Raw genomic sequence first — 17457 nt, 5'->3', positions numbered from 1 at the left:
CTGAAACGGTCACAGAAAAAATGGAATCTGCCGTGCTGTTGGTAGGTTGGTGGCTCATTTCCATGGAGATGAGAGTGTTCCGTCTATGTGACGGAGTGGTCTTATGCCTCACAAGATGGCTGCAGGGGGGAGCAGATTATCTCCAAACGAGCTTTTCCATCATCAGGAACCCTCTGATCTCACAGCCTAGCCATGCCACAGTGAGATAGTTACACTCTTAGAAATAAAGATGCTTTCTAGAACCTAAAAGGGTTATTTTGCTGTCCTCAAAGGAGAATCCTATGATGAACCCTTTTTGGTTCCAGGTAGAACCATTTTGGTTCCAGGTAGAACTATTTTCAGTTCCATGTAGAACCCTTTATACCGAGGTTTCTACCTTGAACCAAAAAGGGTTCTCCTATGGGGACAGCCGAAGAACCCTTTTGGAACCCTTTTTCTATGTGTGTAGAGAGGACTGCGCTTTCTAAAGAGGCTAGAGGCCCGGGGCAGTGGAAGACCATAGCTAAGTAGGATTGGGCTGGGTTGTTTCTACTATCTCTATGTCCTGTCTATACTCTCAGCTGCTGAGGGAGGACAAAAGAGTTCATCCCCAATATTAGCCAGCCACTTACCATCCGCTCTCTACTCAAAGTGTGTGGCCAGCTGCCGCTGAGAAAACGTTAGCTAACAAACATTATATTAAACAATATCTCACCCTCTTGTCTTGCAAACATGAGCAGATCATTTACTAAATGGCCTGCTTCGCGTTTCCTCATCGAACGTGCCTTATTGCTTCAGTACCGTGGTGTGCGGCGGGCTCATCCGAGCGTGGTCTGAAGTGATGGGTCCACAAATAGAAATGCCAGCCGAGGTGTAAGGAAGTGTCACCACGAGGTCACAGCCGCAGCAAGTCTGCATCTGTTTTGCTGATTTGTTGCGCAGCGCTGCTGATGGCAGAAGTTTACACATGGGAGGTGTAAAGGTGATGACAATCACACACTCGGAAAATAAAGATGGGAGGACCCGTGCTGCAGTTTATCATTTAACCCTGACCCCCGGACGGTGTCTTCGGCTGGCCGGGGGAATGGCTGATAGAGCCAAGCGATCCTCAGATGGCCACTGAAACAACTCAACCTCTTCTGTTCTTTCTGAGTGGAGGAGGAGGAGGAGGAGGAGGAGGAGGCACTGTCTGCCTCTGCTGCTCAGGCTGCTCGGTGGTTAGGCACTAAACAGTTTTTATGCTTCAGAGACTAGATAAAAAGTATGAGGATTCAATGTAGTAAACCTAATATTCACTATCCTATCACTCTGTTTTGAAATAGGAAGCACAGCTGAGATGATAAATGAATAAAATAATATTGAACAATATGCTATGCAGCAGCATGACCAGACACAGCCCTCATAAACCACCTCCCAGAAAAGAGCTGTGACGGTCACAAGGGACTTCTTAGTAATTGCTCCATTAGATGTTTGCTCCCTTATTGTTCCCTTAGCTGTTTAGTGCCGTCTCTCCAGCAGCACTATAGCTGGATCCATACTCAGTCAATGAACCACTGAGACAGCTGCACAGAGAGAGGCCTAATCACAAAGCCTTCAACTACAATCCCACTCTCTGTCACAACAGCCCTGCACCACCCACTGGCACTGACATGGACGACAGCCAGTGATAAGGATGATGGACAGGTGTTGGGTTTCCTGAAAGCCTGGCGGTGCCCTTTAAGGACAGGAAGACTGGCACTGCACTGGCATGACTGCATTGGATGCTACTATAACTGGGTTGTGATCGTTAGGGCACAAGGTAACAAAACATTTTAAAATGTACCTCTTGTCGAGAGTTGTATTGTATTAATAAACTTTTTGCAAGGGCAAACAAAAACAAGCATTTCGTATTGGACAAGTTAAGATAGAGCCTCCTGGTTTCACTCTGTTTCGGACCATTTTTATCCGTTTCATGCCTACTGAACATGCTCCAGGTGAAATTGCTAAAATATCTGGTCTGGGCCAATGTTCAGAAGCCAAGTCCCCACTCAACACACTGCAACTCTACATTGGAGCTAAGTTAATATTTCATGAAGAGCGAGGTCTTGCACAGAGCAAGCAGTTGTCTAATGAACTAATAGTCCCTATGAAAGGGGCAACCAGCAAACCACTCAGGGATTGTGTGACATATCAGCATTGACAATACAAGGGAACTAATTGTCCTTCTAGAAGACTGAATTGACTGAATCAATTTGCGTTTCTGTCTTAGAAAATTGACTGTGAAAAAAAGAGAGCATATTTAGAAGAAAAAAAAAACACAGGACAAATGTAGTATGTTGTGGTCTGACATCATTTCCTGAACTGTAATATAAACCTAACAAATCCCTCCAGTTGATCTCCAGAGCAGAGGAGCAACCAGGAAGGTGCTGTGGCTTAGTCCCGTCGGCACGCCCACCTCCCTGCCTCTATAAATAGAACATGACAATGTCATTGTAATTTTAAATGCTATAAATATTGAAGAAGAAGAATTTATGGAATAAGGCCATTTAACAGGGTGTGTTTTTCCACTAGTGCATTGGCAGAGCGATGGACAGCTGCATTGCAGGCTGGGAATTCTGTAATAGCTTTTTCTCTCCCTGAAGCCAGCTTCCTGCCTTAAATCAAAAAAAGGCAATCTCTCTCAGTAATGGCTCAATTAATAATTAAACACGCGTCTTATCTCCGCAGCGCTCCCTCTATTTATTTTCATCTCTCTGACAGGGACGACTGCACAAACACCATTAGTACTATCAATAAAAGGAGCATCAATAACACACGCTTTCTCCAAAAACATCACGCAGCTCATAAGCTCTCCTATGATCATGAACAATAATAACTGAGAGGATTAATAAAGAAACAAACTCAAACACGATTTGGTTTTCCCACTGTTTGTTTTTCCCACTGTTTTCCCCCGGCTGGCGTTGAGAACACGACAGACAGCACAGGGAGGGAGAAACATATTAAGGGCTTGGGTATTCTGAAAGGATTTACTCCTGTTTAAAATGTAAATTGAATCAGGAAAACAATGAGCTTTAGCGCAGGCTTGACAATAGCCACAGAGGTGGTAGTGTGGGGATAACATTAATGGTGGAACCATAGAAATATAATAATTCTATTCTATGGGCGGAACATCCAGCAGCAGGATGGTTCTTCTGGAGTGACCCAGCTCCCCATGACACAGCACACATACATTACTGTCTGTCTGTCTGTCTGTCTGTCTGTCTGTCTGTCTGTCTGTCTGTCTGTCTGTCTGTCTGTCTGTCTGTCTGTCTGTCTGTCTGTCTGTCTGTCTGTCTGTCTGTCTGTCTGTCTGTCTGTCTGTCTGCCTGCCTGCCTGTCTGTCTGTCTGTGGCCTGTGTGCCAAACGCCCAGACATAAGTGCTCTGTCAATACAGGCCATCAGGCCCTGATAAAGAAAGCATTTCCAGTGAGCTGCGCTTCGTCAAACCAATCTGAGTAGGTACCGCAGTGAGGTTTACCAGGCTTAGATTCCTCCCCAGTGACGGTTGCTTTTTATACAGCCCTCTAATCTGCCTGGGTATGCTACAGAAAGCCCCTGCAGCCCTCCCTGTGTTCTCGCTACTACACGTCCTGTCAGCCCCCAGCCAAGCCAAGCTGAGCCCCTTCAGCTAGCTCAGCACTGCCCCCCTAGCCCAGCTCTGCCCAACCCAGTTCGTCACTCTCTCTCCCTCCTCACCCGCTCCACTCCTCCTCTCAGACTCAACATCCTGCAAAGCTGATTAGCTGGTCAAAGGGTCAACCTCTATTCATTATTTAATGGTGAAAACCCACACTGTGCCGCCACAGCGCTGAAGTTAGCTATACATCACAATGACCTGGCCAGTGGAGAGCCGCCTGGTTCATTACAAACACACTCTCATCTGCTGGTTCCCCCTGCTCCTGACCCACACCACCTCTTCTCCTCTCCACTCTCTCTATTTTCCTTTGTGTATGCAGGAGTTATAACTGACTCCATTCTATAATCCTGAAGGCTGTGTGTGTGGAGTATACCCAGCCAGCAGAGCTGAAGCCATAGCCCTGCTATTGACATGCAGCAAACAGCAGCCTTCAGGAACAAAGGGCACTCGGCACCTATTGAGGGAGGCAGAGCTGCAGTGCAGACAGGCCGCTTGATTAGCGATTCGATGCGGGGACCCTCGGCCGTGTAGCACATAATGAGAGCTTAGAGAGCTACCATGAGCTCTTAGGAGGAAGGGGGGGGGTGTATTCATCCTTCAGCCCTGCAAGGAATGGATTCTCAACAATGGTACTGAGAATTCAGGATATGAAAAATACAAAAAAATACTGAGAGCTATTCTGAATTCCACATTGTTTGTGTTATATGGTGTTTATATATTAACAGGTAAGGATAAACCAGGGTAAATCCTCCACAGGGGAAGCTAAAGGGTTTATCCATTTGTTTATTTGTTTACCCTCGCATCAATTAAGCAAAATACTCTCTGACATCCTTGATGAGTTCATCCCTACATCCAATTACAGTGGCGTCCACCTCTGTGACTCTAGCAGTAGTAGGCTAAAACATGTCCCACCTTTAACAGTGGCCACAGTGAAAGTTAAATGGTGAGTCAATCGTGTGTGGTGGTGGTGGTGGCAATTGTGTTTTTTCCTTCTGCTCACACTCCTCCTTCCTTTGTTCCGCTCGCCTAATCCAGTATGTGTGGGCCGGTAAGTTTAATGGAAACAATTTATTAAGTCCAGCTTAAAATGCCATCTGCTGTTCATAAGCCTCCCAAAGCCGTTAAGCTTCTGGTTTCGCCTGGAGCTCGCTGTGTTCACGCTTACTGTAATGTGTTGTTTAAAATGAGCACAACAGGTCAAAATTAATCAGGATTACAAGGGCACAAATCCACTTCAGAAATGGGTTTTCACCAGTCTTTCTCGCCCACCTATCCCAAGATGTCCCAGGTTTGCCTCAAGGACCAAAATAGGTTCGTCGAGCCACTCACCGGAAAACCCCGGGAGACACAACAGAGCCAAAATGGACTCCCAGGCACAGAGAGAGCGAGTGAGAGAAAGTGAGAGAGTGAGAGAGAACGTGAGAGTGAGAGAGAGAGAGAGAGAGAGAGTGCTATCCTCTCAGACATTTCCTCTCACTAGGGTCTCGTGTTTCCAGTCTCTGGTAGGTAGGTGGTAAGTCACTCCTTTGCAAAAGGAGCTCTGCTTGAGTTTCATAAGAACCCAGAAAGTATGTTTATCCTCTCTTGGTGGCAGGACCCATACGTGCTCAGCTGCTACATTTAGCTTTTTATTCGCCTTCCAAGAACTGAAAAAAGTCAACTCTGAACTGCAACCAGATCTCTTTCAAAAAATACAACGTCCCAAAGCTCCGCAGAAGACTTTAAGACTTCACACAGTTTCTCCTTGAACATACCAACCTCCAGGAAATCAATAATTCTCAGGAAGTTCACAATGAAGCTAAAGAGAAACAACTCTGATAGTTAGGTAACATCCGTCCTGTATACAGTGGAGGCTGCTGATCGGAGGACGGCTCATAATAATGGCTGGAACGAAGCGAATGGAATCTAACACATGGAAACTATATGTTTGATGTATTTGATACCATTCCACTCATTCAGCTCCAGCCATTACCAGGAGCCATCCGCCCCAATTAAGGTGCCACCAACCTGTGGTCCTGTACCATACTAGAGCTAGCTAGTAGCTACCGGAACCAGTTCTTACATAATCATTGGAAGTACTGCAGCCATGCACAAAGGACTCCAAAGAATAGGTAGCCTAGCGGTTAAGAGCGTTGGGCCAGTGACCGAAAGGTCGCTGGTTCAAATCCCTGAGCCAATAAGCTGAAAAATCTGCTGCTGTGCCCTTGAGCAAGGCACATAGCCATAATTGCTCTGGATAAGAGCCTATGCTAAATTATGTAAATGTAGTTGAAGAATACTGTTTACTACTGCATAGAGGCTGTGAAGGTAGTAATACAGAAAATAAGAAATGCTCTTGCAAATTCTGAGTAAAAAACACATTTCTGAATGTTACTCAAGACCACATCACATTTGCAATATTGTGGTTGACTGCCTTCAATGAGCTTAACTTTTTTTGTACATAATGTTTCTGCAATCGTTTTCTATGACCGAAAATATCTTCTGGGGATTTGGATGAGGATTTCTACTGCAATGAGTCGGCGGTGAAGGACATACTGCTCATCTCGGACAAGGCCCAAATCCCAGAGACTTGAAAAAGGCAGAGGCAGTGTTTTAGAGGCTGGTGTGTGTGATACCTGACGAGACTATGTCGGCAGGTGGATAAACCGCCTGTACCCTACGTTCTATTGGCGAACGTGCAATCACTGGAGAATTAACTTGTTGAGCTCCATTCGAGACTATCCTATCAACGTGATCTGAAAAACTGTAATATCCTATGTTTCTCAGAGTCGTGGCTGAACAAGGACATGGAAAATATAAATCGAGCAGATTTTTCTATACATTGGCAGGATAGAACGGCAGAGTCAGGTAAACTCAAGGAAGGTGGTATGCGTGTCTATTTCTTAACAACAGCTGGTGCGCAAACTCTTATATTAAGGAAGTCTTGAGGTTCTGCAGTGACCGTACGTACATATCCCAAGTAGAAGTCATGGATTACAGGCAACATTTGCACTGAGCTAAAGGTGCCGCTTTCAAGGAGCAGGACACTAATCCGGAAGCTTATAAGAAGTCCTACTACACCCTCCGACGCACCATCAAACATGCAAAGTGCCAATACAGGACTAAGATCAAATCCAACTACACCGGCTCTGACGCTCGTCGGATGAGGCAGGACTTGCAAACTATTACAGATCACAAAGGGAAACCCAGCCGAGCGCTGCCCAGTGATGCAAGCCTACCAGACGAGAAAAATACCTTCTATGCTTGCTTCCAGGCAAGCAATGCCGAACCATGCATGAGAGCACCAGCTGTTCTGGACGACTGTGTGATCACGCTCTCCGTAGCCAATGTAAGACCTTTAAAGAGGTTAACATTCACAAGGCCGTATAGCCAGAAGGATTACCAGGACACGTACTCAGAGCATGCACTGACCAGCTGGCAAGTGTCTTCACTGACATTTTCAAACTCTCCCTGACCCAGTCTGTAATACCTACATGTTTCATGCAGACCACCATTGTCCCAAAAACGCTAAGGTAAACTGTCTAAATTACTATCGCCCCATAGCACTCACATCTGTAGCCATGAAGTGCTTTGAAAAGCTGGTCATGGCTCACATCAACACCTTCTTCCCAGACACCCTGGACCCACTCCCAACAGATCCACAGATGATGTAATCTCTATTGCACTCCACACTGCCCTTTCCCATCTGGACAAAAGGAACACCTATGTGAGAATGCTGTTCATTGACTACAGCTCAGCGCTCAACACCATAGTGCCCTGCAAACTCATCATTAAGCTAAGGACAACTCCCGGGATCGAATACAACGGTGGTAGGCCTGACAACCAACAATGATGAGACAGCCATACAAATGAGCTGATTGTGGACTACAGGAAATGGAGGGATGAGCTTGCCCCCATTCACATCGGCGGGGCTGTAGTGGAGCGGGTTGAGTTCCTCTGTCTCCACATCACTAAGGGTCTATCATGGTCCAAACACACCAACGTGAAGAGGGCACAACAACACATATTCTTCTTCAGGAGGCTGAAAAGATTTGACACGAGCCCTCAAATCCTCAAAAAGTTATACAGCTGCACCATTAAGAGCATCTTGACTAACTGCATCGCCGCTTAGTATGGCAACTGCTTGGCCTCCAACCATAGGGCGCTACTGAGGGTAGTGCGTACGACCCAGTACATCACTGTCAGAGGAAGGTCCTCAAATTTTTCAAAGACCAGCCACACAAGTCATAGACTGTTCTCTCTGATACCGCACGGCAAGCAGTACCGGAGCGCCAAGTCTGAACAGCTTCTACCCCCAAACCATAAGAGCGCTGAACAGCTAATGAAATGGCTACCCGGACTATTTGCATTGACCCACTTTTGCACTGGCTCTATGCACACTTACTGGACTCTACCCCCCCCCACACACACACACACTGACGCCACACAGACACACTTTCACATACGCTGCTGCTTCTCTGTTTATCGTCGATCCTGACTGCCTAGTCACTTTGACCCCTACCTACATGTACATATTACCTAAATTACCTTAACTACCTCGTACCCCTGCACATTGACTCAGTATCGGTACTCTTTGTATAAATCCTCGTTATTTTTATTTTATTGTGTTACTATTTCCTTTTTCCCTTTTGCAAATTGTTCTTATTTTTTAACTCCTGCTTGTAAGTAAGCATTTCAGGGTAAAGTCTACACCTGTTGTAGTCGGCGCATCTGGCAAATTACATTTGATTTGATTACTATGTTGGACTGTCCAGTCTTCTAATAGTCCTAAACCATTCCATCTATTTGGTGATGCTACCTCTCCTCTAATGACTAATACAAGGGAAGAAGTAAACATGCTCATTAGTACTTTCAGTGCTATACCAACTGTGTGTGTGTGTGTGTGTGTGTGTGTGTGTGTGTGTGTGTGTGTGTGTGTGTTGTGTGTGTCTCTATGTCTGTGTGTAAGTGCACCCAATCTCTGGGAGCCAATAGCTGTGCAGTCCCAATGATCAGAGCCTGAGTGGAGAGAGGGTGTAGATTGGTCTAGAGATAGACTGGTAATAGACTGGTAATGGGTCACATAGATATTCTGTGTGGTGAACTAGAGGACAACAGGCTGCTCTGCATTCTACACACAGGCCTGGCTAACCCATACACACACTTACACACGCATGTATGAACCATACACACAGAAGACCTAAAACTAGGATATGTTACAGTACAGAAAAACAACGTGTAATGGTAGCAACTAGCATGATAATAACTTCTCACTCATCACTTAATCAGATGATCCAGACAAAACCATCCCCCTGGCTTTTCCATTTCATCCTAATCCGGTGCCCTTCTTGCTGCAGGTGTCTGACTCTCACTCACTCACTCACTCACTCACTCACTCACTCACTCACTCACTCACTCACTCACTCACTCACTCACTCACTCACTCACTCACTCACTCACTCACTCACTCACTCACTCACTCACTCACTCACTCACGCACAGTGGTGTTGATCCCAGCTGTGACAAACAAGCTCTGATGGGATTGCCCGGATCTGGCTGTAATTGTCCAGTCCTAATCTCTGGGCCAGCCTGATGTGCATGGGACATGGGATGGGACTCACATTAGCAGGATTTCACCAAGACTCGCTTGCCCATTGACACAGCTAGGCCCTCTCCCGATTGGATGGGGGAGAGAGTCAACGTGTGTGTGTGTGTGTGTATATATATATATATATATATATATATATATATATATATATATATATATATTTTTATATATATATATATATATATATATATATATATATATATATATATATATATATGCTCAAAAAAATAAAGGGAACACTAAAATAACACATCCTAGATCTGAATGAATGAAATAATCTTATTAAATACTTTTATCTTTACATAGTTGAATGTGCTGACAACAAAATCACACAAAAATATTCAATGGAAATCCAATTTATCAACCCATGGAGGTCTGGATTTGGAGTCATACTCAAAATTAAACACACTACAGGCTGATCCAACTTTGATGTAATGTCCTTAAAACAAGTCAAAATGAGGCTCAGTAGTGTGTGTGGCCTCCACGTGCCTGTATGACCTCCCTACAACGCCTGGGCATGCTCCTGATGAGGTGGCGGATGGTCTCCTGAGGGATCTCCTCCCAGACCTGGACTAAAGCATCCGCCAACTCCCGGACAGTCTGTGGTGCAACGTGGCGTTGGTGGATGGAGCGAGACATGATGTCCCAGATGTGCTCAATTGGATTCAGGTCTGGGGAACGGGCGGGCCAGTCCATAGCATCAATGCCTTCCTCTTGCAGGAACTGCTGACACACTCCAGCCACATGAGGTCTAGCATTGTCTTGCATTAGGAGGAACCCAGGGCCATCTGCACCAGCATATGGTCTCACAAGGGGTCTGAGGATCTCATCTCACTACCTAATGGCAGTCAGGCTACCTCTGGCGAGCACATGGAGGGCTGTGCGGCCCCCCAAAGAAATGCCACCCCACACCATGACTGACCCACCGCCAAACCGGTCATGCTGGAGGATGTTGCAGGCAGCAGAACGTTCTCCACGGTGTCTCCAGACTGTCACGTCTGTCACATGTGCTCAGTGTGAACCTGCTTTCATCTGTGAAGAGCACAGGGCGCCATCTTGGTGTTCTCTGGCAAATGCCAAATGTCCTGCACGGTGTTGGGCTGTAAGCACAACCCCCACCTGTGGACGTCGGGCCCTCATACCACCCTCATGGAGTCTGTTTCTGACCGTTTGAGCAGACACATGCACATTTGTGGCCTGCTGGAGGTCATTTTGCAGGGCTCTGGCAGTGCTCCTCCTTGCACAAAGGCGGAGGTAGCGGTCCTGCTGCTGGGTTGTTGCCCTCCTACGGCCTCCTCCACGTCTCCTGATATACTGGCCTGTCTCCTGGTAGCGCCTCCATGCTCTGGACACTACGTTGACAGACACAGCAAACCTTCTTGCCACAGCTCGCATTGATGTGCCATCCTGGATGAGCTGCACTACCTGAGCCACTTGTGTGGGTTGTAGACTCCGTCTCATGCTACCACTAGAGTGAAAGCACCGCCAGCATTCAAAAGTGACCAAAACATCAGCCAGGAAGCATAGGAACTGAGAAGTGGTCTGTGGTTACCACCTGCAGAACCACTCCTTTATTGGGGGTGTCTTGCTAATTGCCTATAATTTCCACCTGTTGTCTATTCCATTTGCACAACAGCATGTGAAATGTATTGTCAATCAGTGTCGCTTCCTAAGTGGACAGTTCGATTTCACAGAAGTGTGATTGACTTGGAGTTACATTGTGTTGTTTAAGTGTTCCCTTTATTTTTTTGAGCAGTGGGCAAACACAAAATCAGCAGGGAATCAAATACTTTTTTCCCTCACTGTATATACATACATATACACACATATATATACACACACACACACACACACACACACACACACACACACACACACACACACACACACACACACACACACACACACACACACACACACACACACACACACACACGCACACATTTATGTATGAAAACTGTTTTCTGCCCCTCCCAAAAGATAGAATTTGTAGATAATTGGCCCTCTTTCTGGGACTCACCCACAAACAGGACCAAGCCTGGCCTGTTGAGGAGTGACGGACTCCATCCTAGCTGGAGGGGTGCTCTCATCTTATCTACGAACATAGACAGGGCTCTAACTCCTCTAGCTCCACAATGAAATAGGGTGCAGGCCAGGCAGCAGGCTGTTAGCCAGCCTGCAAGCTTAGTGGAGTCTGCCACTAGCACAGTCAGCGTAGTCAGCTCAGCTTTCCCCATTGAGACCGTGTCTGTGCCTCGATCTAGGTTGGGCAAAATTAAAAATGGCGGTGTTCGCTTTAGCAATCTCACTAGTATAAAGACCTCCTCCATTCCTGCCATTATTGAAAGAGATTGTGATACCTCACATCTCAAAATTGGGTTACTTAATGTTAGATCCCTCACTTCCAAGGCAGTTATAGTCAATGAACTAATCACTGATAATAATCTTGATGTGATTGGCCTGACTGAAACATGGCTTAAGCCTGATGAATTTACTGTGTTAAATGAGGCCTCACCCCCTGGTTACACTAGTGACCATACCCCCCGTGCATCCGGCAAAGGCGGAGGTGTTGCTAACATTTACGATAGCAAATTTCAATTTACAAAAAAAATAACAATGACGTTTTCGTCTTTTGAGCTTCTAGTCATGAAATCTATGCAGCCTACTCACTCACTTTTTATAGCTACTGTTTACAGGCCTCCTGGGCCATATGCAGTGTTCCTCACTGAGTTCCCTGAATTCTTATCGGATCTTGTAGTCATAGCAGATAATATTCAAATTTTTGGTGACTAACATTCACATGGAAAAGTCCACAGACCCACTCCAAAAGGCTTTCGGAGCCATCATCGACTCAGTGGGTTTTGTCCAACATGTCTCTGGACCTACTCACTGCCACAGTCATACTCTGGACCTAGTTTTGTCCCATGGAATAAATGTTGTGGATCTAAATGTTTTTCCTCATAATCCTGGACTATCGGACCACCATTTTATTACGTTTGCAATTGCAACAAATAATCTGCTCAGACCCCAACCAAGGAGCATTAAAAGTCGTGCTATAAATTCTCAGACAACCCAAAGATTCCTTGATGCCCTTCCAGACTGCCTCTGCCTACCCAAGGACGTCAGAGGACAAAAATCAGTTAACCACCTAACCGAGGAACTCAATTTAACCTTGCGCAATACCCTAGATGCAGTTGCACCCCTAAAAACTAAAAACATCTGTCATAAGAAACTAGCTCCCTGGTATACAGAAAATACACGAGCTCTGAAGCAAGCTTCCAGAAAATTGGAACGGAAATGGCGCCACACCAAACTGGAAGTCTTCCGACTAGCTTGGAAAGACAGTACCGTGCAGTATCGAAGAGCCCTCACTGCTGCTCGATCATCCTATTTTTCCAACTTAATTGAGGAAAATAAGAACAATCCGAAATTTCTTTTTGATACTGTCGCAAAGCTAACTAAAAAGCAGCCTTCGCAAATGGAGGATGGCTTTCACTTCAGCAGTAATAAATTTATGAACTTCTTTGAGGAAAAGATCATGATCATTAGAAAGCAAATTACAGACTCCTCTTTAAATCTGGGTATTCCTCCAAAGCTCCATTGTCCTGAGTCTACACAACTCTGCCAGGACCTAGGATCAAGGGAGATACTAAAGTGTTTTAGTACTATATCTCTTGACGCAATGATGAAAATAATCATGGCCTCCAAACCCTCAAGCTGCATACTGGACCCTATTCCAACTAAACTACTGAAAGAGCTGTTTCCTGTGCTTGGCCCTCCTATGTTGAACATAATAAACGGCTCTCTATCCACCGGATGTGTACCAAGCTCACTAAAAGTGGCAGTAATAAAGCCTCTCTTGAAAAAGCCGAATCTTGATCCAGAAATTATAAAAAACTATCGGCCTATATCGAATCTTCCATTCCTCTCAAAAATTTTAGAAAAAGCTGTTGCACAGCAACTCACTGCCTTCCTGGAGACAAACAATGTATACGAAACGCTTCAGTCTGATTTTAGACCCCATCATAGCACTGAGACTGCACTTGTGAAGGTGGTAAATGACCTTTTAATGACGTCAGACCGAGGCTCTGCATCTGTCCTCATGCTCCTAGATCTTAGTGCCGCTTTTGATACCATCGATCACCACATTCTTTTGGAGAGATTGGAAACCCAAATTGGTCTACATGGACAAGTTCTGGCCTGGTTTAGATCTTATCTGTCGGAAAGATATCAGTTTGTCTCTGTGAATGGTTTGTCCTCTGACAAATCAATTGTACATTTCGGTGTTCCTCAAGGTTCCGTTTTAGGACCACTATTGTTTTCACTATATATTTTACCTCTTGGGGATGTCATTCGAAAACATAATGTTAAATTTCACTGCTATGCGGACGACACACAGCTGTACATTTCAATGAAACATGGTGAAGCCCCAAAATTGCCCTCGCTAGAAGCCTGTGTTTCAGACATAAAGAAGTGGATGGCTGCAAACTTTCTACTTTTAAACTCGGACAAAACAGAGATGCTTGTTCTAGGTCCCAAGAAACAAAGAGATCTTCTGTTGAATCTGACAATTAATCTGGATGGTTGTACAGTTGTCTCAAAGAAAACTGTGAAGGACCTCGGCGTTACTCTGGACCCTGATCTCTCTTTTGAAGAACATATCAAGACTGTTTCAAGGACAGCTTTTTTCCATCTACGTAACATTGCAAAAATCAGAAATATTCTGTCCAAAAATGACGCAGAAAAATTAATCCATGCTTTTGTTACTTCTAGGCTGGACTACTGCAATGCTCTACTTTCCGGCTACCCGGATAAAGCACTAAATAAACTTCAGTTAGTGCTAAATACGGCTGCTAGAATCCTGACTAGAACCAAAAAATTTGATCATATTACTCCAGTGCTAGCCTCCCTACACTGGCTTCCTGTTAAGGCAAGGGCTGATTTCAAGGTTTTACTGCTAACCTACAAAGCATTACATGGGCTTGCTCCTACCTATCTTTCCGATTTGGTCCTGCCGTACATACCTACACGTACGCTACGGTCACAAGACGCAGGCCTCCTAATTGTCCCTAGAATTTCTAAGCAAACGGCTGGAGGTAGGGCTTTCTCCTATAGAGCTCCATTTTTATGGAATGGTCTGCCTACCAATGTGAGAGACGCAGACTCAGTCTCAACCTTTAAGTCTTTACTGAAGACTTATCTCTTCAGTAGGTCCTATGATTAAGTATAGTCTGGCCCAGGAGTGTGAAGGTGAACGGAAAGGCTGGAGCAACGAACCGCCCTTGCTGTCTCTGCCTTGCCGGTTCCCCTCTTTCCACTGGGATTCTCTGCCTCTAACCCTTTTACAGGGGCCTTGTCACTGGCCTACTGGTGTTCTTCCATGCCGTCCATGGGAGGGGTGCGTCACTTGAGTGGGTTGAGTCACTGACGTGGTCTTCCTGTCTGGGTTGCCCCCCCCCCTTGGGTTGTGCCATGGCGGAGATCGTTGTGGGCTATACTCGGCCTTGTCTTAGGACGGTAAGTTGGTGGTTGGAGACATCCCTCTAGTGGTGTGGGGGCTGTGCTTTGGCAAAGTGGGTGGGGTTATATCCTGCCTGTTTGGCCCTGTCCGGGGTATCATCGGATGGGGCCACAGTGTCTTTTGATCCCTCCTGTCTCAGCCTCCAGTATTTATGCTGCAGTAGTTTATGTGTCGGGGGCTAGGGTCAGTCTGTTACATCTGGAGTATTTCTCTTGTCTTATCCGGTGTCCTGTGTGTATTTAAATATGCTCTCTCTAATTCTCTCTTTCTCTCTTTCTGTCTTTCTCTCGGAGGACCTGAGCCCTAGGACCATGCCTCAGGACTACCTGGTAGGATGACTCCTTGCTGTCCCCAGTCCACCTGGCCGTGCTGCTGCTCCAGTTTCAACTGTTCTGCCTGCGGCTATGGAACCCTGACCTGTTCACCGGACGTGCTTGTTGCACCCTCGACAACTACTATGATTATTATTATTTGACCATGCTGGTCATTTATGAACATTTTAACATTTTAACATCTTGACCATGTTCTGTTATAATATCCACCCTGCACAGCCAGAAGAGGACTGGCCACCCCCATAGCCTGGTTCCTCTCTAGGTTTCTTCCTAGGTTTTTGGCCTTTCTAGGGAGTTTTTCCTAGGGAGTTTTTCCTAGCCACCGTGCTTCTTTCACATGCTTTGCTTGCTGTTTGGGGTTTTAGGCTGGGTTTCTGTACAGCACTTTGAGAATATCAGCTGATGTACGAAGGGCTATATAAAAATAAATTTGATTTGATTTTATTTGATATATATATATATACATATGTGTGTGTGTGCGTGTGTGTGTGTGTGAGAAACAAAACCTAGGCCTACAACAACTATCTTCATTGACAACAGTGGAGACACTCTAGGGTAAATAAATAGGCCTAGACACGGAATGTATCCTGATTGTTATAAAAATTATGAGCTCATCACTGTAATGTCTGGAGTGGTCCTTCTGAGTCTTTCTGTACTGTTTGTGTTCAGGCAAAACACAGGCTGGGTCCTACTCTATCCAAGGCAAGCTGGCTTCTCTCTCTCCTCCAGAAAATTGCCCCATTTTACAGAAATAGCTGTCATGCTGCATCTGTTAATGGGTCTGGTTCCTGCCCTGGGGGGACATGACATGAGCTACATGCTGCTATCCTTCATCAGCCAGGGGACTGCCCTGACCTCCTCGGGCCTCCTACCATCCCGTTCTTCACCCCCCACCTTCCCTCCACATGTCTCCCCATTCAGCCTGAGAAGAGGTGCAGCACTCCCCCCGCCTCCCCTCCTCCCCCGCCCACTCCCTCCCAGAGGGCCTGTGTTTATCTTGACTGAGAAGCTCAGTGCCCTCCCCCCTCCTCTGTCCTGTCGGCCATTACTGCCAAGCCTGCTGTCAGAAGTCTTGTATAGCCTGGGGGAACGTTCCCATTTGTGGATTGGAAGCATGTGGCAAGGAGCCTGTAAATCCACTCTAATGAGCATGAATATTGGTGTGGGAAGGGGAGATACGTAGACCTTTGGTTGGGTGTCCCAATACAGTTCCACATCCAGGCAAGAAAATATGCAAATATAGCTGTTCTGGTTTGTCCTCATTCAATTCAGAATCAGAAGACATAATTGGTATGTAATAAACTGTCTTGGTATTCATTGACATGTCATCTACAAGGATTATGGTGGACTACACAGGAGAGAATGGTTTGTTTTGCCCATCCAAATGTAGTGTGAATATAGTAACCAACATCTTACCTTCGGGTGTAGTGGGGGAGAAGAGTTTCTCGGATCCTACTTCAGATACCTGGAAGACAAGAGGAAGGAGAAACGTTAACAGTCTGGTAGTTTCCATACATGGGACACCTAGAGAACGTGACAAACTGCATTGCACTCATGACACAATATAGGAAGGGATTGGATCCTTCAAAAACATCAGTAAAAATTGTAATGTTTACAGACACACTCATTATATTGAATTGGATCCACCTAGATGGCTAACAGACATATTTCCAATGATCTACTGTAACCTATGTATATGAACACAAGTCTCAGGCCAAATACAGCTACTGTACCCTACATCACTCATGCATATCCAACACAGTGACTTCTTGACTTGTGTTCAATCTGCCTTGTTGAGAAGCAGCCCGTTCTCTGCACCTGACTGACTTCCTTATTCTCACCACATCCCTCTCTCTGAGCAGAGCTGAGCTCTCTGTCCAGACAGAGACAAGGTAACATTAGGGGGCACTGTTGTGCCACCTGAAAGCCAGCCAGCCCACTCACACTCACAGCACAGGAGGTTGTCAGAGAGGAGAGGACAGCAAAGGAAAGAAGAGGAGAGGAGAGGAGAAAAGAAAGGAGAAAGAAAAGACAGGGGAACAAGGAGAAAGAGAGAGGTGAGAGAGAGGAGAGGGGAAAGAGAGGAGCAGAGAAAGAGGGGAGGAGAGGAGAAAGAGAGGAAAGGAGAGAAGAAAGAGAGGCACGGAGAGGAGAAAGCGAAGGGGGTAGTACCGTATGGTGGCTCAGCCTCTGCAGAATCTGAGCAGGAGACCATGTACAAAGACCATACACACAACACGACACAATGACAGCCACACCAAGTTAATGTTGCTCAATGTAAAGCGTAAATTATAAATCCATTTCTTTCTCTATAACTATAATTCATAAAATATATTTTATTTCAATTTTCATATAGAATCATTACGTCTTTAAAACATGATT

At 45.6% G+C, this 17457-nt stretch overlaps 1 protein-coding gene across 10 annotated transcripts in view; it reads right to left on the bottom strand.

The window, feature by feature from the left end:
• The window catches only part of LOC106580457 (autism susceptibility gene 2 protein), a 433496-nt gene that overhangs the window by 38255 nt on the left and 377784 nt on the right, over positions 1 to 17457 (bottom strand). For all 10 annotated transcript variants that reach the window (XM_045703229.1, XM_045703231.1, XM_045703228.1 and 7 more), the window contains one exon: positions 16492 to 16540. In XM_045703229.1, the coding sequence (XP_045559185.1) occupies positions 16492 to 16540 (49 nt within the window). The remainder of the gene's footprint in view (positions 1 to 16491; positions 16541 to 17457) is intronic.

Source organism: Salmo salar, chromosome ssa20 (genome assembly GCF_905237065.1).
Source record: "Salmo salar chromosome ssa20, Ssal_v3.1, whole genome shotgun sequence".
Taxonomy (NCBI): domain Eukaryota; kingdom Metazoa; phylum Chordata; class Actinopteri; order Salmoniformes; family Salmonidae; genus Salmo; species Salmo salar.
This window is presented reverse-complemented; position numbering and strand designations above follow the sequence as displayed.